Consider the following 20,836-nt stretch of genomic DNA (forward strand, 5'->3'; position numbering starts at 1 on the left):
GTGCTTATTTCACAAGTTACACAGTGTTGATTATATAAATTTACTAAAGGAATCTTTTTCACCCAACAACTCTTGCCCTCTCTCCTTCCCCAGAGCAAGAAAATTACATTAATTAGCCCAGTATTGACAAAATTGAAAAAAAAACCAAAAAGTGAATTTTAGCACAAGTAGAGAAATATGTTATAGAATTAGTAGTATACCTAAAGTCTGGATTGGAACAAAGCAGAATCAAAGACAAAAAACATTTATTAACTGCAAATCATTTCAAGGTGTCTTATTTTCCTAAACAATCACAGCAAGCCATTTAAACTTCATGGTTGTTTGAACTAATACACAGTCATTTTCATAGATCAATACAATCAATTACTGTACAGACTCCTGAGGTGGTTGTAGTGTAGACTGTAGGCCTCAGATTAGACACAATGATTTAAAACATGTTTAAAGAAGAGAAATGGGGGATGGGATTGGGGGTATATGGGGAATGCAAAAATCATTCCACAAGAAGTTTTAAGATGGTTTTTTTCAAAATAGGGGAGATGCAATAGAAAGCAAACTTGTGAAGTAACATTAAACTCAAAGAGCCAATAGTTTTCAAAACGTATGAACAGCTGTTAAATTTATTGAGAAATTACTCATCTTTCAAAAAGATCACAATTTATAATAGGTTGCACCAGCTGTCTTCCATCGTAGCAGAACATCAAGTGATAGAGAGATGTAGGACTCCTTCACTTAAGAGAGCGTCATTAAGGAGACTGATCATTTAAAGAGGGGTTGAACAACAATTTAAGAAAGTGCTGAAATAGAAAGTACACAAGCAAATATCAGATATGTTTCTTGTATCCACATCAATATTAGGAAAGCAATATTTGCCATCACTGTGACCATATTTGCAAACTACAACAGAAAATACAAGGTTCTGGATATAACTAGATCTACAAATAAAATCAGAATACTGTGGATGCTGGAAGTATGAAATAAAAACAGAAAATGCTGGAGAAACTCTTGCTGCCAGGCAGCAAACACTATTTTGTTTTAGATCACTGGCATCTACAGTATTCTGCTCTTAGAGTGGAGTCATGTCATTTTTGGAAGAATAATTCTTCTGAAATGTGGGATCAAAGGTGATGGGTTAAAATGGGGATGCTACTAATAACTTAAAAAGAACCAAGGTGAATAAAAATAGTTTAGAAAGTTTTAAGTTTGCTTTTTTTTTTTAAAAGAAGCGAAAGTAAGTATTGAATTATGGCTGCCAATTATATATTTCATACTAGCATTTCATTTTCTTTTCCGGTTAATTAAACTTTTTTGTTCACAGTTTCAAAATAGTTTTCAAATTCACTTACATTTCTTCTTTTAAATAGAAGTAGCACAGACTGAACAAAGAGTCGTACTGATTAACTTAGATGCAATGAGACTTTTAAGAAAACATACAATGCAGTCACTGAACAACTGGATTTTCTAGGTCTATTAGTTAAATTTTTAAGATAACAACCTGTTCGGTTCTACTGTTCTACCAACTCTCTCACTCAACAGCAGATGGCACTGATACAACCCAATAAATATCAGAGTAAACTTCAAAAAGGGCCATTCCATTAAACCAGCTACCATGGCTATTAATATTTGCATACAACTTTGTATTTGGCCCAAATGGAACATACACCATGGTTTCAATATAAAAAAAAAGAGTAAATTTGTGGCATTTGTCCAATGTCTGTTTCTACAGTCTACACTAAACCAATAAAGTAACTGAAAGGAGCATTTTACACTGCAATTGAGTTTGCAAGAATATTGGAATAAAATTTAATAATTCATTGAATAAACAAATATAATTTGTGACACAAGTAAAAACAGCACGCAAGTCTATCAGTACATGAGGTTCACAAAGATGGGGACATCTTAAGAGCAATTTGGGCAGCCGGAATTTTGGTTTGGGAGGGTCATTCATAAATCATTTGCCACTTTATCATTAACACTTACCAGTCAATATCAATTTTCTGTTTATTTCTGTTATGAACACTGAATAAACCGCTATATTTGAGGTATGGGGGTGAAACTTTTAAAAACCTTGTGTCTAATCATATCAGCCAACCTATATGGTTAAGACTTCCCCTATAAATACAGGTAAGAGTTTTAACTCAAGCACCAGTGAGGGCCCTAGTTTTGGGCTAATGACTGGATATGGTGAAAACCCATTCACAATTTCCAGAACTTCACAGCCTATATACAGAGGGAATGCTTCTATGCCTATGGTTAAACAGCCATGCGTCAATCAATCTTCAAAGTTAGTACTTTTATGTTCAACAGACCAGGTATGCGATAGGTTTTAACTGGTAGTTGAATGTAGATGTTAATGACATTTACCAAACAGGGATCAGCAGTATTAAAGTGTATTAAAAATGTAAATGCATTTTTTATTCTGAACATGGATGTTAGTGTTGAAATCGAACCGAAAGACTTTTTTCGCAGTCCTATTTCTAGCCCACTGAAGACTCCATTAAAGGCATTCCTTGATCCTGATTATTTGCGGTTTAAAAATGCAAGACTCCAGAGCAAAAAACACCTGAAAACAGCTTTGCTGAATCCCATGATATTCAATATTCAAGTTCAATGGGAGTGTTGCGAATAACGAGGTACCCTTGGTAGTTTTGCCACCAAAATGGATTAGAATTCAGCTGCACCTCAACTGCTTTGACGTATCTACAATACAACCAGATATGAAAACCAACATCTGTCACAATGGCTTCCATAGGTCATGTTCTGAACAGTTTCTGTAATCATAGCAACTTTATTCCATAATTGCACGGTAGAGAGATGGCTCAACATAGTCCCCACGATATCTGGAGTTCAGAACTCGCTGTCGCTTTGTCACTGGAGCAACATCTTCTTCTGCAAAAATTCCAGTGAATCGCATGTCAGATGCGACAGACTGCAAAACAAACAAGATGTGTCATTTTTAAAACTTTGTGAAATTCTCACTGTGGGACAAGGAAGACAAGATCTTCATCTGGCTTGTTTTCACAAATAAAACATTGACATTTTAAAATATATAACTATAAACTTTGTTAAATGTTCACATGCAGTATTATTCCTATACAAAAGTGAAAGTAACACTAAGTGAATAGTCTTAACACCAGTTAAAAACCACCACAATTTATTTGGTGAGGGAGGAGGGCAGGAGAAAGAAAGACATTGACTTGTACTTGGCCACCTCATTAGGGCTCACTGAATGAGCTCACAGTCCACGAACATCCCATCCTCAATGATAGGGGTGCCCAATGCATCAGTACAAGAGGAGGCTGAAGCACTTGCAACAATTTTCAGCCTGAAGTACCAAGTGGATGATCCATCCTCTAAAGATCTCTAGCATCACAATGCTTGCCTTTAGCCAATGCGATTCTCTCCACGCTGACGATATCATGAAATGGGCTGAATGTGCTGCCGATCATAAGGCTATGGACCCTGACAGAATTCCAGGAATAGCTCGAAGTTTGTGCTCGAGAACTTGCTGTGGCCCGAGCCACGCTAATCCAGCACAGCTACAACACTGACAGCTACACATTACAGTTTCCAAATTAATCTGTACAATATACAGAACAACCCTGTCAGCCAGTCTTCTCAATTACCAACGTGATTGAAGCAGTCTTAAACAGTGCTATCCAGCAATAATCTGCTCTCTGATGCTCAGTTTGGGCTTAATCAAGGTCCTTGAGGACATGACCACTTTACTGCCTTGGTTCAAACATGAATTACAAAACTGAAGTCAAGAAGTCGTAAGACGTTCCAGTTAGGTGGATTGAACACGCCAAACTGTCCACAGTACCCAGGGCTACGCAGGCTCGGCAGATTAGCTATTGGAAAATGCAAGGTTAGAGGGATAGGCAAAGGGTTGGAGGATGCTCTTCAGGGTCAGTGTGAACTAGATGGACTGAATGGCCTGCTTCCACACTGTAGGGATTCTGTGATTCTAAGTCAAGGGGGCCACGTTTGACCATGTACAGCGTCATGGAACCCCAAAGTTGAATCACAGTGAAAAGTCTCCACTGGCTGGAGTCATACACAGCAAAAAAGGAAGACAGTTATGGTTGTTGGACGTCACTCCACGCAGCTCCAGGTCATTACTGCAAGGGCTCCTGAAGGTAGTGTCCTAGGCCCTTTCAAGTTCAATGATCATCCATGAATCCCCACTATGAACATCATGGGGAACACCACTAACCAGAAACTGAACTGGACTATTCACAAACTGTTGCTACAACAGCAGGTCAGAGGTTTGGAATTGTGTAGTGAGTAACTAGCCTTCCGACTTCAAAAAACCCCATCTGCCATCTCAAAAGCACAAGCTAGAAATATATGGAATATCCTTAACTTGCCCAGTTAAGTCCACTAATGTCTTTCAGGGAAGTAAATCTTTCATCTTCACCTCATCTGGCCTGCATGTGACTTCAGTGCCACGGCAATGTGGCTGACTCTCAACTGTCCTCTGAAATGGCTTAGCAAGTCAATCAGTAGTATCAATTGCTACAAAGTCTCAAGAAAGTAGTGAAACCGGACAACCTGACATCAGCCTCGGCACTGGAAAAGAATGGCAGAAACAGACTCGATCCTACCAAAAAGTCTTCCATTGCTAACATCTGGGGTATCGTGCCAAAACTGGGAGATTGTCTAACAGATGACTCAAGTAACAGCATGACAGTCATACTCATGGAATCATGCCTGACAATGTCCCAGATGACATGATACCTGGATACATTCCGTCCACTGGAAGGACAGATCCAGCACAGGGATATACTATCAGGAGGGAGTTGCCGTGAGTCCTCAACATTGACTGGGCCCCATGAAGTCTCATGGTTTTAGTTTAATATGGGCAAGGAAGCCTCTGCTGATTACCATGTCAGGTTCACCCTCGGCTGATGAATCAGCATTTCCTCAAGCTGAATAACACTTGGGTGAAGCACATGGCAAGGATGCAAATGCACTCTGGGTGGAGGATTTCCAAAAGCGACCACCACCAGCAGCTCAGCACCACTATTGACCATGGTTATCAGGTCCTAAAAGACGTAACTACTAAACTGGGTCTGCAGTAGTCAAAGAACCAGAGAAGGAACAATATTCTTGTCCTCATCTTACACAAAGATAGGTACAGGGTCAGGTAGTACTGAGGATGTGGGGGGGCTGCAGAAGGATTTGAACAGGTTAGGAGAGTGGGCAAAGTGGCAGATGGCATACAACATGGGAAAGTGAGGTCATGCGCTTTGACAAGAAGAATAGAAGAATGGACTATTTTCCAAATGAGGAGAAAATTCAGAATTCTGAAGTGCAGAGAGACTTTGGAATTCTAGTCCAGGATTCTCTCAAGGTAAACTTGCAGGTTGAGTGAGTAGTTAGGAAGGCAAATGCAACATTGGCATTTATTTTGAAAGGATATGAATAAAAAAGCAGGGATGTACTACTGAGGCTTTATAAGACTGTGGTCAGGCTGCATTTGGTGCATTGTGTGCAGTTTTGGGCCCCATATCTCAGGAAAGTTGTAATGGCCCTGGAGTGGGTTCAGAGAAGGGTCACAAGAATGCTCCCAGGAATGAAAAGCTTAAGATATGAGGTATGTTTGAGGACTCTGGGTCCATGCTCAATGAAATTTAGAAGGATGAGGGGGTGGGGGGGGAGGAAATCTAATTGAAATGTAGATAATACTGAATGGCCTGGACAGAGTGGATGCTGGGAAGGAGAGACTAGGACCTGAGGGCACAGCCTTAGTGTAAAGGGAAGACCTTTTAGAACAGAGATGAGGAGAAACTTCTTCAGCCAGACAGTGGTGAATATGAAGAATTCACTACCACAGAAGGCTGGGGAGGCCAGGTCACTGAATATATTCAAGACAGAGATAGATAGGTTCTTGACTGTCAAGGGGATCAAAGGTTATGAGGAGAAGATGAGACAATTGGATTGAGAAACTTATCGGCCATGATTGAATAGTGGAGCAGACTCAATGGGCTGAATGGCTTAATTTCTACTCCTGTCTTATGGTCTTTTACCAACCTGGTGACTGCAGGTGCATTTGTCCATGACAGTACTGTTAAGGGTGGCCACTATATAGTCCTTGTGGAGACAAAGTCCCACATTCACATTAAGAATACCGTCCACTGTGTTTTGTGGCTCTACCGTTGTGCTAAATCAGACAGACTTCAAACAAATCTAGCAACTGAAGACAGCATCCATGAAGCACTGTGGGCAAACAGCAGAATTGTACTCCAGCACAACTTGTAACCTCATGACCCAGCATAATCCCCCTCTCAACCATTACCATTTAGCCAGGGAATTTACCCTAGTTCAGTGGGGAGTGCACAAGGGTATGCCAGTCATTTCTAAAAATGAGATGTCAACCTGGTGGAGCTACCAAATAGGACTAGTTGTGTGCCAATCAGCACAAGTAGCAAGCGATAGACAGAGCTGGTGACCTCGCAACCAAATGAAATCTCCAAGGGGCGGTGTGGACCTGTTGGGCCGAAGGGCTTGCTTCCACAGTCTAGGGAATCTAAAGTTAAATCACGTGGGATTCAAGGAGAATTTGTCAATAGGATACAAAATTAGCTTGACAGCAAGAGAGGGTGGAGGAGGTGGTTTTTTTCCTGGCCTGGAGGTCTGTGACCAGCAGTGTGCCACAAGAATCAGAGCTGGGTCCACTGCTTTTCGTCATTTTATATAAATGATTTGGTGTGAATACAGAAGGTATGGCTAGTAAGTTTTAAATCAATGGTTCAAGAATGCAGCATACCACCACAGTGTCAAGGGCAATTAGGGATAAGCAATAATTCTTGCCAGGCCAATGTAGAGCACATTAATGTTACCTTTACTGGATTTATGGATGAATATTTCCAGGAAATTGTTTCTTCTTGTGGGTGAATTTACATCTAGAGATCACTGTTTAAAATCAGAGTTGCACATTCAATGCAGAGATGAGACAAATTTCTTGGAGGCTCGAGTGATTTCAGAACTCTGTCTGAAAAGATGGAGCAAGTAGAGACCTTCAATATCCAAGAGGTAGATGAATAATTGTTCAGCAAGTTGTGAAAGGTTATCAGGGTAACTGAAATGCAAATCTGAGGTTACATTCAGATCAGCCATGATCCTTGCAAAATGGTGCAGCAGGCTCTTCGGGACTAAACATTCTACTCCCAAGTATACACATTTCAATAAAGGCAAAATATTGTACATGCTGGAAAATTGTTAGACAGTTATTAATTTCCTTTCAGGGGGTTAAAGAAATTGAGCAGGATCCAGAACAGTAAGAAGTGTACTCTGGTGGTTGGCATGTAATAGCAAAATGATGAAATACTAACCAGCCTGGACTTTACTTTTTTGGGGAGTTCCTCATTAAGAGTGTACACATCCTCTCTCTTCACCATTAGTTGAGATGCATCTTCAAATTCAACCTGAATGGATAGGCAAGAGAGTCAGGTGTGCACTGGGAAATGATGTGCCAAACCAGTCAAAAAAATTCAACTCAGGAGTGAACAGATAAAACAACTTCATTGAGGCAGGTGGCCATTTCGTCCTGTTTGGTAATCCAAAATGACCACATTATTCTTTCCTGCAGTATCTCAATTCACTGCGCCCAAAAATATATTTCATGACACTGGGGTAGGGAATACCAAAGATTTACAACTTTTTACTAAAATCACCAAGTTCTTATTAAGAGGCTGTGATCCCCAGTTAGAACATTGAACACAATAGAACAGCACAGTACAGGCCCTTTGGCCCACGATGTGTGCCGATCTTTTACCCTAATCCTAAGGTCTATTTAACCTCCAAGGCTACGTTATACTATCATTCATACGCCTATCTAATACCCGCCTAAATGCCAGAGGCTGGCTCCACTACCCTCTCCGGCAACGCATTCCACAACCCTACCACTCCGAGTAAAGAACCTACCTCTGACATCTCCCCTACCTCTATGTCCACTCACTTTAAAATGATGACCCCTCATAATAGCTACCTCCACTTGAGGAAAAAGTCTCTGGCTGTCTACTCTATCTGTATCTCTGATCAGTTTCTACACCACCAAGTCACCTCTCATCTTTAGTCGTTCTTCCCTCGCAAAACCTTCCCTTCATTCCAGGCAAATCTCCTCTGCAACTTTTCCAACACCTACACAACAACTTTCCTGTAATGAGGCTACCAGAACTGAACACAATATTCCAGATGTGGCCGAACCAGGCTTTTGTATAGCTGGAGCATAACTTCATGGCTCTTGAACTCAATCCCTCTATTAATGAAAGCTAATGCACCATACGCCTTCTTAACAACTATATCCACCTGGGGGGCAACTTTCAGAGAACTGTGGACACGAACCCCCAAGGTCCCTCTGTTCCTCCACACTGCCAAGAATCTTTCTGTTGACCCTGTATTCTGCTTTCAAGTCTGTCCTTCCAAAATGAATCACCTCACACTTATCAGGGTTAAACTCCATCTGCCATTTCTTAGCCCAGCTCTGCATCCTATCAATGTCCCTTTGTAACCGAGAACAGCCCTCTGCACTGTGTACAACGCGACCCACCTTCGTATTGTCCCTGAACTTACTAATCCACCCTTCCATTCCTGCATCCAAATCATTTACAAAAATCACAATTAGAAGAGGACCCAGACCAGATCCTTGTGGTACACCACCTGTAACTGAGCACCATGTTGAATATTTTCCGTCCACTACCACCCTTTCGTCTAAGGGTCAGCCAATTTTGAATCCAATCTGCCGCATTTACCCTATCCCATGCCTCCTTACCTTCTGCATGAGCCTACATGGGGAGCCTTATCAAAGGCCTCACTTAAATCCATGTATTACCACATCCACTGCTCGACCTTCATCCATGTGTTTGGTCACCTCTTCAAAGAATTCACTAAGGTTTGAGAGGCATGATCTACCCCTCACAAATCCATGCTGATGATTACGAATCAAACTGTGCCTTTCCAAGTGATTATAAATCCCATCTCTTAGAGCCCTTTCCAATAATTTGCACAACACGGAACTAAGACTAATTGGCCTATAATTTCTGGGGTTACCCCTATTCCCTTTTTTGAACATGGGAATGACGTTTGTCTCTTTCCAATCTTCCAGCATTACACCATTGGGGAGTGAGGATGAAAAGATCATCGCCAAAGGCCCCGTGATCTCGTCTCTCACTTCCCATAGAATCCTTGGATAAATCCCATCAGGCCCGGGGGACTTATCCGTCTTCAACTTCCTCAGAGTTCTTAGCTGAACTTCTTTACTAACATCGACCTTCTCAAACCTACCTGCCTGTTTCACACTGTCCTCCTCTACAACAAGGTCCATCTCAGTTGTGAATACCAAAGAACAGTATTCATTAAAGGACCTCTTCTCTTTTAGGCTCTGTGCAAAAATTCCCTTTACAATCTTTGATCGGTCTTACCCTTTCTCTGGACATTCTCTTATTCCTCATGTACATGTAAAAAGCCTTGGAGTTTTCCTTGGTTCTATCTGCCAAGGTTTTTTCATACCCCCTATTAGCTCTAAGCTCTTTCTTCAGCTCCTTCCCGGATAACTTGTATCCCTTGACAGCCTTTTCCGTTCCTGGTTTCCTAAACTTTACATAAGCATCCTTCTTCCTCTTAACCAGTCATTTGACCTCTCGAGAATGAAGGATCCCTCACTCGGCCGCATCTTCCCTGCCTGCTAGGGACAAACATATCTAGCACATGTAGTATGCATTAAACAAACTGACAAACACAGACAGACAAAACAAACTCACTCCACATTTCAATAGTGCTCTTCCCTGACTGCATCTGTTCCCATTTATGTTACCCAGTTCTTGCCCAAGAGAATTGTAATTATCTTTCCCCTAATTTTACCCTACTTCTAGGTTCCACTGCTAGCAGGCACATCCTTTCAACATGTGCCAAGTTCCATGAAAAATTTCCAAATTTCAACTAAATTTTTTAAGAATTCGGGGAATAAAGACAATCTATTTAATTTCTTGTCCTTGAATCTCAGGAATCGACCTAGTAAATTGTTAGTAAACTTCTTCTAAAGCCACTATATTCTTCCTTAGTTAGAGACTAAAAATCTGAAGTGCTCCAGGTATGGTCCCACCAAAACCACGTGCCATTGCAGCAAAATGTCTTCATTCTTATGCTGTAGTCACTTTGTCATAAAAGCTTTCCTAGTTATTTGCCAGACCTGCATTTTCACTTCTTGTAATTCATGTGCAAAAACAAGAGAGATTTTAAAACCAGAAGACATTCACAGGATATGGGTGTTTCCTGCTAGGCTAAGATTTGTTGCTAACTCCTAACTGCCTGAGGGCAGTTAAAGAGTCAACTATATTGATGTGGGTCTTGGGTCTTGTGCAGCCAGAACATGTACGACAGCAGTTTCCTTCCCTATTCCCTAAAAATGGACTCTAATGAACCAGATTGTCCAAAAACAAATAACAATTTCACGGCCATCATCAGACTTTTAATTCCAGACCCTTTTTTAAAAATTGAATTCAAGTTCTATCTGCCATGGCAGGATCTGAATCTGGGTGCACAGATTATCTGGATCTCTGAATTAACAGTCTAGTGATAATACCACTAGGCCATCACCTCTCCATACGGAAAGCCACATATAAACATACTTTCACTTCTGAATACTTGTTTTATAGTACACGTGTTTGTGCATGTGCCAAGTTTTTGTATCAAGGACCAAGGGACTGGTAACAAAAGGTTGACAAAACCTGTTTTGACCACAACTCATAGATAATGGGAACTGCAGATGCTGGAGATTCCAAGATAATAAAATGTGAGGCTGGATGAACACAGCAGGCCAAGCAGCATCTGAGATGCTGCTTGGCCTGCTGTGTTCATCCAGCCTCACATTTTATTATCTTGACCACAACTCATCTTTAGTCAAAAATTCAACATTCAACGTTAATCTTACATAAATAGATCTGAATTACTGAACTAATTGCTTTGAGGTATACCATGTAATATATTAGTTTGACAAGTATTTAAAAAGGTGTTGTCCAGCCAAGGAGAGAAAATATTTTCTACGAATGCTAATCTCAACACATACAGTCCATATCCTGGTTGCACGTCAACTGCTTTAAATGATTCACCCGAATTCAACTTTGCAGTTTATTTCTAATTCAAATGATTAGTTTGGATTAGACACCAAGTATTCCACAATAACTATCCCGAGTTAAACACACACAAGCATTCATACTCAAGACTTATTACTGTACGCACAATATACTAGTACCCTATTTCATACCTGATAGAGCTGTATAACATGCGATGCTACAAATTGGGCCCCATAAACCAGACCATCAGTCCATCTCACTTGTACAACCTCCCCCCCTGCAGGGGGTCCCAAACCAAGGCAGTCCCGGCTCTGAAAATCAGCAGCAAATACAAGAATTAGATTTCTACTCAAGTGGAGTTGTCTAGGTTCAACTTTAGAACATGTAAATTTAATTGGCATTAGATGAAAAGTATTATAATGCAACATTTATATCAAGATATTCTTCAGCAGAAAAACATTGAATTGTCTTCATTTCAATGGCATGAAACAGGTACAATGGACACCCACCTAATATTGTTATCTGTGTAACAATTTCATGATAATAAAACAAAAGCTGAATAGAAGCACCACAGAAGCCTGCTTATGACCAAACTCAAAAATTCCCAATATTTATTGAGGTATCATGCAAATTCTCAGTAAACAATTCAAGATGCTGATTCATTATCGTGATAAGAGAATTGTACAAACTGCAGATTAAAAACTTTACACGCATCATGAAAATTGTATTAAATTTCAGGCAAAATTTTTTTCAGAAAATGTACTGGAAAAAATTTCCACCTACCACAATATCCTCTGGATACAAGTTGTCACTGAAGGATCCATCATCAAAATTCACTTCATAGAATGTTTCTTTAGTCAATCCTACCACCTCACACTGGTAAAAGCGTCCATTCTTGTGCTTTGAGATGACTTTTTGCCCAATTTCAATATCATTCAAAGCTAATTTGGCACGCTGTGCAAAGTAAAATCAGAATCTTTTAAAAACATTGTTTTTATACATTCATTCTGAATGTATTCAATAACATATGAAGCTACTTTGAATACCACATTAACAATAGAGAAAGTCATAGAGTCATTCAGCAAGGAAAAGACACGTCTGTGCTGACTTGCCATCCTAATCTGACCTCATTCCATTTGCCAGCATTTGTCCCATATCTCTCTAAACCCCTCCTATTCAGGTTCCCACCCAGGTGCCTTTTGCAAATGCTGTCTCCACCACTTCCTCTGGCAGTTCGTTCCATGTATGCTCCACCATCTGTGTGAAAAGGTTACCCAGGAGATCCTTTTTAAAATCTTGCTCCTCTCCCCTTAAACCTCTGTCCCCCAGGTTTGGGCTCCCCTGCCCTCTGAAAAAGACCTTGGCTATTCGCCCAGTCTTTGCCCCTTATGATTTTATAAACCTCAAAGGTCAACCCTCAGCCTCTGACACTCCAGGGGAAGAAAAGCTCAAGGCTATTCAGGCTCTCCCTGTAACTCAACCCTCCAAGCCCAGCAAAATCTTCGTAAATCTTTTCTGCAACCTCTCAAGTTTAAGAAAATCCTTCCTACACCAAGAGACCAGAATTGTACATAGTATTCTAAAAGAGGCCTCACCAATGCCCTGTACAGCTGCAACATGACATCTCAATTTCTATACGATATTCTGACCAATGAAGGTAAGCATGCCAAAAGGCCGCCTTCATTGTCCTGTCTACCTACAGCTCCACTTTCAAGGAATGATTCAACTGCACTCGTAGGTCTCTTTGCTTGGTAACATCCCCCAGAGCCCTACCATTAACTACACAAGTCCTGCCCTGGTTTGCTTTACCAAGATACAACATCTCATGTATCTAACTTCAACTCCATCTGCCACTCCTCGTTCCACTGTCGATCTGATCACGATCTCATTAGCACTAATGCAAGTCTGAGATGAGGAGGAATTTCTTCATTCAAGGATGGAGTGTCTTTGGAACATCTTACCACAGAGAGCTGTGGGGGAGTTCTAGGTATATTTGAGGCGGAGAGATAGATAGATTCTGTCAGAAGAAGAAAATCAAGGGTTACGGGTAAAAGGCAGGAAAGCGGACATGACAAAGTTGGATCAGCCATGATCTTACTGAATGTTACAGCAGGGTCAAAGAACCAGATGGCCTATGCATGCTCCTATTTTTTAAAAAATGGTAAACATACTGTTGAACCCACTCAGCCCATTTGATATGATTTAGGCAGATCGAGCTCAACTCGATTTTTCAACCTCTTCATTTGTGTCACTATTCACCATCCTAAACGACTGGTCCCTTTTGTAACACTGACATGGTTTCAGCAAATTCCCCAGCAGAAACAACTTCTTCGACTGAACTTGGTCAGGTTCTTTCAGATGCCTCTAAGTTGCAATGAGATCACTAATTCTTCTAAACAGAGAATGTTGGTCTAATTTATATAGCCTCTCAGAGGACAAGCCCCTCATTACAGAGATTAAAAATTACCAAAGTTGCTCGAATGCAAAGTTGTAACAATACACCAAAGGAAGGAGGGTGTCTGGGGCCTGGGAGAACAGATAGCCAATGAGATTCAAGAATTGGAAAAAAATTCTCTCCAGTTGTACAAGGCATTGGGAGAAACTATGCCTGGAGTTTTGTTCAGTTTCGGTCCACTTACATTTAAGAAAAAGGTGCAGCTGCACTACAAGCAGTTCAGAGACAGTTAGCCCTTCAAGCCTGCTCTGCCATTCAATAATACAATGACGGCTGATCATTCAACACAGTACCCTTTCTCATTTTCTCACTGTATTCTTTGATCCCTTTCACCTCAAAGAAAGGTATCTATCTTCTTCGTGAAAACATTCAATGTTTTGACTTCAACTGTTTTCAGTGGCAGAGAATTCCATAAACTCACCTCCTTTTGGATGAAGGAACTGCACCCCATCTCTGTCCCAAAAGACATACCCCTCATCCTTAAACTGTGACTTTTGGTTTAGAACTCAGTGGACATTGAGAACATCCTTCCTGCATTTACCCTGTTTATTCCTGTTAGCATTTTATAGGTTCCTGTAAGATCCCCTTCGTTCTTCTAAATTCCAGTGAACATTGGCTCAATTGAGCCAGTCTCTCCCTGTCTGTCAATCCTGCCATTCCAGGAATCTGACTGGTCAACCTTTGTTGCAAGAACATCCTTCCTCAGAGAAGGAGACCAAAACACCAAATCATACTCTAGGCATGGTTCCACCAAGGCTCAATGCAGTTGAAGCAAGGCATCCCTGCTCCTGTACTCTAATCCTCTTGCTTTGAAGGCCAACATACCATTTGCCTTCCTCACCTGACCACCTGAGTTTTTTTCCAACAATTTGTTTCAGTTTTCATTCTGTTTAAGTACATGATCTCCAACCCCATGTCCTTCAGTTTTACATGCTAATTTGTTATGTGGAACCTTACCAAAAGCCTTCTGAATGGATAAGGATAAGCCAGTAGCTTATCCTTATCCATTCTACCAGTTACATCCTCAAATAATTACAACAGATTTTTCAAGCATGACTTCCCCTTCATAGGTCCAAGGTGCTTCTGTCGTATCTTCCAGGTGCTTTGCTATTACATCTTTTATAACAGAGTTAAGTATTCCCACCGCGCCCCCCCCCCCCCCCCCCGCCCGCTAGCAAGTCTGCAATTCTCTAATTTTCTTTGCCTCCCTTCTTAAATAGTGGGGTTACATCAGCTACCCGCCAATCCACAGGAATGGGTCTCGAGTCCGAAGAATTTGGAAAGATGACCACTAGTGCATCTGCCACTTCTTGGTCACTTCTTTAAGTACTGCGAGATGAAGGTTATTAGGCCTTAGGGATTTATTTGATTTTAATCTGGTTAGTAGGGAAACGGTGTTTGGGCAATTGATATTTATCAATTCCTCCTTCCCATTTGACTCGGTTCACCACCACCTCATTTTTTGCAAGTTATCTGTGTCTTCTTTTGTGAAGGCAGAATTAAAGTTTTACTCAGTTTATCTATCTTGATGATCTCCCACTTAAATTCCTGTTACTGACCAGCAGGAATCTATATTCATCTTGATTAAATCCTTTTTTTTTTCTTCACTACCAACAGAAGCTTTTACTATTTGTTGTATGTTGTCTGCAAGCTTACTTTCATCCTCAATTTTCACCGTCTCAAATCAGTCTTTGCCTCATTACTGGAATCTAATTGGTTCTCAATCCTCAAGTTTTTTTTTTGTCCAATTTACATGCCTCTACCCTGGATTTAATACTATCCATAATTTCCTGTTTTAGCCTGGCTTTGACCACATTTCCCACTTCATATTTACACCAGGCTGGGAGGAGTAATTTTTGAAGTTTGTCCATGTGCTCTTTAAAATGTTTGCCATTATTGAGTTACAGTTCTCCTCTTAAATAACAATACTCAAATTTATTGCAGCTAGCTCACACCTCATCCATACCTATCTCCTTTATTGAACCTTCAAGGCCATAGTCTCAGAAACAACAATGTCACTCTCCATTTTAATGTTGTGATCACTCTTTCCCAAGAGGCCACACATTATTCATTCCTTGTTACACATTAACAAAGTCAAGGATAGCCTTTTCTCTAGCTGGTTCTTCAAAATATTGATTCATGAACTTGATTGTATACACTCCAAAAATTCCTCCTCTACAGTACTGCTACTAATTTGATATGCCCAATTTATATGCAGATTGGAGCACTTAACCCTTAATAACATGGCTTCTTCCGAGAAGCAACAATGCAAAACTAGTCAACTGTTCTTGGATGTCAATGTCCTTCAAATATATGGAGCTCGTGTAGTTCAATTCTTTTAATCAAATAGCTAACAGCAGCTCTCTTTAGCCTGGAGTTTACCTCTTTTTTTCCCTCACATGCATGCATTTTCTAGGCTCACTGTCTGTCACCTCTAAATTCCTCAATAAGCCTCCTGATACCCTTGCAACAGGTCCCAACTGCTGCTTCAATGCCACTTTCCCACATTATCTCCATATTTTTTCATGTCACTAGCCTCCAGAAATCTATCAATTTCTGTCTTAAACATGCTCCACAGCCTTCTGGGTTAGACCATTCCAAAGATTCATCATGCTCCGTGAAGATTTTCCACCTTATCCATCTTAAATGGCCTAGCACTCATTGTGAGATTATGTCCCCTGGTTTTAGACTCAGCAGGTTGGGGGGGGGGGGGGGGGGGGGGGTGTAGAGGTTGGGCACGTTATTCACATACAAATAAACAGGCTCTGTAAGAATTCTGCACATTTCCAATGAAGATACATCTCATTTTTTGAAACTGGATCATACAGACCGAATATCCTCAAAAGACAATTCTACAATTAAAAAGGTATTAGTCTAATGAACTAACATTGCATTCCTTCGTTTTGCCTCAAATACAGTTGGAAACAACGCTGAACATAAATTTAGTTGACAAGTAGGGGGTGCAGAGTAATCAATTCATTTAGCATGAATTAACAGTTGTTACTCTTGAACATAACCTACCTCTGCTTGATTGGGGGTTTTGTGCCTGCAACAAGTGATAAAGACTACAAATGGCCAATCATCAGGCTGCATGATCACACCAGCAGCTTGGGCGCAGGTCGCATGAAAGGATGTGGGACAACGGCCATGCGAGCATTGCACACAGCAACCACCAGTCTTCTTCATTCGTTTCTTACAGTAGAAGCACTTCTGAAAGGATCACAGTTACATCATTGATAAAGCATACAATTGTAAGGTTGGCATAGTGGGTAACACTGGTCAATTTGGTTACTTGTACACTGGACATATTTTTAGTGCACTTGGTAATTTGGCCTCAGAATCAAACTCACATCTGCATTACACTCAAATGTAAGCTTATAAATTTATTTTTAGAAATTTATTTTTATTTGCACCATCTTTGTTTTTCTCATACATATCCATACCATCAATAACTTTATTTGATTCTACATATTACGTTTTGGCAAACAGGGGAGTAATAAGAAATTGTTTTGATACTCCTGTTCCTTGATTTTGTACTGATGATTCAAAAGCTCACCACATTTTAACAACTGAAAGGAGCTTTCTTCACATTCTATAAAAGGATCATCGAAAATCAGATTATGAAACTGTAGCACTTTTAATCCAAAGCTACGTTTAACAAAACGATGAAAAATGGAGGGAAAGGGAGGTATAAATAGAATTTGAAAAGCAAAAGTAAATAAATTAAGATGATGAATTAAAATCAAAGAAGAACATGCTTATGGGACGGACAGATGGACCAATTGAACAGTTGAAAATATCCCGATAAGATGGTATCACTTGCCTAAACTAAAAATAGGTAAACTACTTTTCCCGTCTTCATTTATAGCTGCCAATTACATTCTCTTTATACAAGGAAGCACAGCAGGAAAACTGCATGCAATAACATTCCACAAGGAGTAACAAGATCAATGATCTGTCAGCACATTTGGTGATTAGATTACCTACAGTGTGGAAACAGACCCTTCAGCCCAACTAGTTTACACCACCCTTGAAGCATCCCACCCAGACCCATCCCCCAATAACCCACACACCCCTGAACACTACGGGCAATTTAGCATGGCCAATCCACATAACCTGCACATCTTTGGACTGTGGGAGAAAACTGGAGCACCCGGAGGAAACCCACGCAGACACGGTGAGAATGTGCAAACTCCGCACAGACAGTTGCCAGAGGCTGGAATCGAACCTTGGTCCCTGGTGCCGTGAGGCTGCAGTGCTAACCACTGAGCGACCGTGCCGCCCTAATGGCTGTTGTTGAGGAAAAACCGTTGGCAGGGACACAGGATGTTGTAAGGACATTGAACAATATCTTCCGTTTAAATACAATTTCTTAATACCATGTGAAGTGATTTTGTTTATTAAATTGCTCTGCAAATTTTTGTTTACAACCTGTACTCAAAGGCAAACAGGGTCTCAGTTTAACAGTCAGTATGGACTGCACTGAAATGTTAGCTTAAAACCGGGACTCAAATTCTGAAGAGGAGCTTGGATGCATGACATTTGACTCAAAATTTGAAACTGACAAAAAAGGGATGGGGGAAAGAAAATTGCAGAAAACTTACTTCCAAACTGATTTGGGATAAAGGGCAGCAGTTAACTACTACACACCAGTTTATCTCAGCAGTTGCCATTTCTGAACTCAAAGCAAACTATGATTTGTCATTAAACAAAAACAAAAACCTCAAGGAGTACAACAGGAGCTTGATCAGGTGGGCCAATGGGCCAAGGCATGAAAGATGGAGTTTCATTTGGATAAACGTGAGGTGCTGCATTTTGGAAAGGAAAATCAGGGCAGGGCTTATACACTTAATGTAAAGGTCTGGGGATTGTTGTTGCACAAGAGACCTGGGAGTGCAGGTTCATTGTTCCTTGTAAGCGGGGTTGCAGCTAGACAGGATAGTGAAGGCGGCATTTGGAATGCTTACTTTTATTGGTCAGCGTATCAAGTATAGGATTTGGGAGGTCCTGTACAGCTGCCACATGACATTGGTTAGGCTACAATTGGAATACTGTGTTCAGTTCCAGTTTTCCTGCTGTAGGAAATATATTATGAAACTTGAAAGGGTTCAGAAAAGATTTACAAGGATGTTGCCAGGATTGGAGGGTTGGAGCTACAGGGAGAAGTTGAATAGGCTGGGGCTATCTTCCCTGGAACAGAGGCTGAGGGGTGACCTTATAGAGGTTCATAAAATCATGTGGGGCATGGAGTGGGTGAATAGACAAGGTCTTTTCCCTAGGGTAGGGGAGTCCAAAGCTAGAGGGCATGGATTTAAGGTGAGACAGGACAGATTAAAAAGACTTAAGGGGCAACTTTTTCACTTGGGGGGGTGCATGTATGGAATAAACTGCCAGAGGAAGTTGTGGAGACTGGTACAATTACAACATTTGAAAGGCATGGGTATATGAACAGGAAGGGGTTTAAGAGGGATATGGGCCAAATGCTGGCAAAATGGGACTAGATTTAGGATGTCTGATTGGCATGGACGAGTTGGACTGAAGAGTCTATTTCCATGCTGTATATCTCTATGATTCTATAACTGTGGGTGCGAGAAATCAGACATAGAAACAAGAAAAAAAACCGCTAGAAAAACTCAACGAGCTGGCAGCATTCATGGAGAGAAAACAGTTAACTTTTCAGGTCCAGTGACTCTACCACATAGAAGGCTGTTGGTCATCAACAAGTGCACATTTCTGCTCTTTTAAAATAATTTGTGACCGATAAATAACCATTTTTTAGCCACAGCTGAAAGCAATTTACATAAAATTGTAATCTTGCTTAGATAACATGGCTTTTAGGTGGTCAGGCATATTCTCCCTGCAATTGAACAGCACCTCAACCTCTACCACAACCTCCATCATCTAGGTCAGGGGTGCAAGATGCACAAAACAGTGCCACCTGCAAGTTCACCTCCAAACCATACACATTCCTGACTTGGAATTATGTCAACATTCCTTAACGCGTCCGGATCAAAATTCTGGAACTTGCTAACAGCACTGTGGTGTCCATTAACCTCACTGACTGCAGCAATTCAGTAGCTCACCACTCCCTTTGAAAGGCAATTTAGGAACAGGTAATGATGCAGACTTAGCTATTTCCCAACAGCAGATTAAAAACAGAATTTTGAAATGCATAATGCTGGCCGATTTATGTAGGTCACGGTGAGCAAACCAAATGCACCATGGCATAAGAAAAAGGAAAGACAGCTTTGTGGATTTAAAAAGGTTGTTTGGGGCAGTGCACAGTACAGGAAATGGATTAGTGCATTAATTGCCAACATACATTTGAATTGTGCTTTTGCGACTTAAATTTTATTAAGTTACTTCAATTTTATGATTCCATACCAGCTTCCAGCGTAGTGGCGGTATTGGACTGACATCCACAGGACTGCGTTCTGCAACATTCACAAACCGTACCTCTTGCACTGCAACAGCACACAGCAGATGTACCCACCTGTATAATATTTAAAAGTAGTCAATAGGATAGATCCAGTGACTAAATACATGAAAGGTGTGCCTTTGCACAATCAGGTTGTTAGCATCAGTTTACATGTTAACACTTCCAGACTAAAGATTTTTTTCCTGTGGGAGATGCAATTTACACTGTTGCATCACACATCACTCTTAATCAACTTCACACCCTGGTTGCAAATCTCTCCAATGTTGCTTATTTCCAAGAATTTTCTAAATACCTCTGATTAGATCACAAAACATATCCCTTCATGGCACAAGATGGGTGTCCTTCCCAATAATTTTACAGGCTGGTAGAAGTTACTGAACCAAACTGAGGAAGTGAAATGAATTTCCACCACTGGAATTATGCAATCACTGAACTGCTAGGTTTAGAACTGTAGTGAAAAGACTGTTTGAACTTGAGATCAGTGGGAGTATTAGTTTTATGGTTTGGCAGGTGCTCAACAGGGCAAAAAGGTATGTCATTCCCTAGTAATACTCTAGCTGAGGCCTAACCAATGGTTTATGTTGAATTCTAGTCATCACTTTTCAAAGGTGACATTAACAGCAGAGAAAAGGTGCACACACAATTCACGAGAATGAAACCAGGCATGAGGGACATTGATATCATGAGAAGCTGCGATCAGCTCCAGGAGGTCACAAAGTCCATGGGAAATTTAAACAGACAGGCAAATGTTAAAATAAGAAACTGCTTCCACTGATATGAAGATCAATAACCACAGGATAGCGATTTAAGAGATTTTGTTTCTATGCAGTCAGTAACGATAACCTGGGATGCATCACCTGAGAGGGCAAA

The 20,836-nt window shown here is 40.7% G+C and overlaps 1 protein-coding gene across 3 annotated transcripts in view; it reads right to left on the reverse strand.

The window, feature by feature from the left end:
* Positions 1-228: 228 nt before the first annotated feature.
* LOC125456221 (lysine-specific demethylase 4A) overlaps positions 229-20,836 on the reverse strand; it is a 68,663-nt gene continuing 48,055 nt past the window's right edge. For all 3 annotated transcript variants that reach the window (XM_048539135.2, XM_048539137.2, XM_048539136.2), the window contains exons 17-22: positions 19,912-20,020; positions 16,549-16,737; positions 11,856-12,026; positions 11,264-11,383; positions 7,335-7,427; positions 229-2,926 (exon numbers count right to left, since the gene is read on the reverse strand). In XM_048539135.2, coding sequence (XP_048395092.1) covers positions 2,786-2,926; positions 7,335-7,427; positions 11,264-11,383; positions 11,856-12,026; positions 16,549-16,737; positions 19,912-20,020 — 823 coding nt within the window. In that variant the 3' untranslated portion in view covers positions 229-2,785. The remainder of the gene's footprint in view (positions 2,927-7,334; positions 7,428-11,263; positions 11,384-11,855; positions 12,027-16,548; positions 16,738-19,911; positions 20,021-20,836) is intronic.

This window comes from Stegostoma tigrinum, chromosome 8 (genome assembly GCF_030684315.1).
Source record: "Stegostoma tigrinum isolate sSteTig4 chromosome 8, sSteTig4.hap1, whole genome shotgun sequence".
NCBI classification, from domain to species: Eukaryota; Metazoa; Chordata; class Chondrichthyes; order Orectolobiformes; family Stegostomatidae; genus Stegostoma; species Stegostoma tigrinum.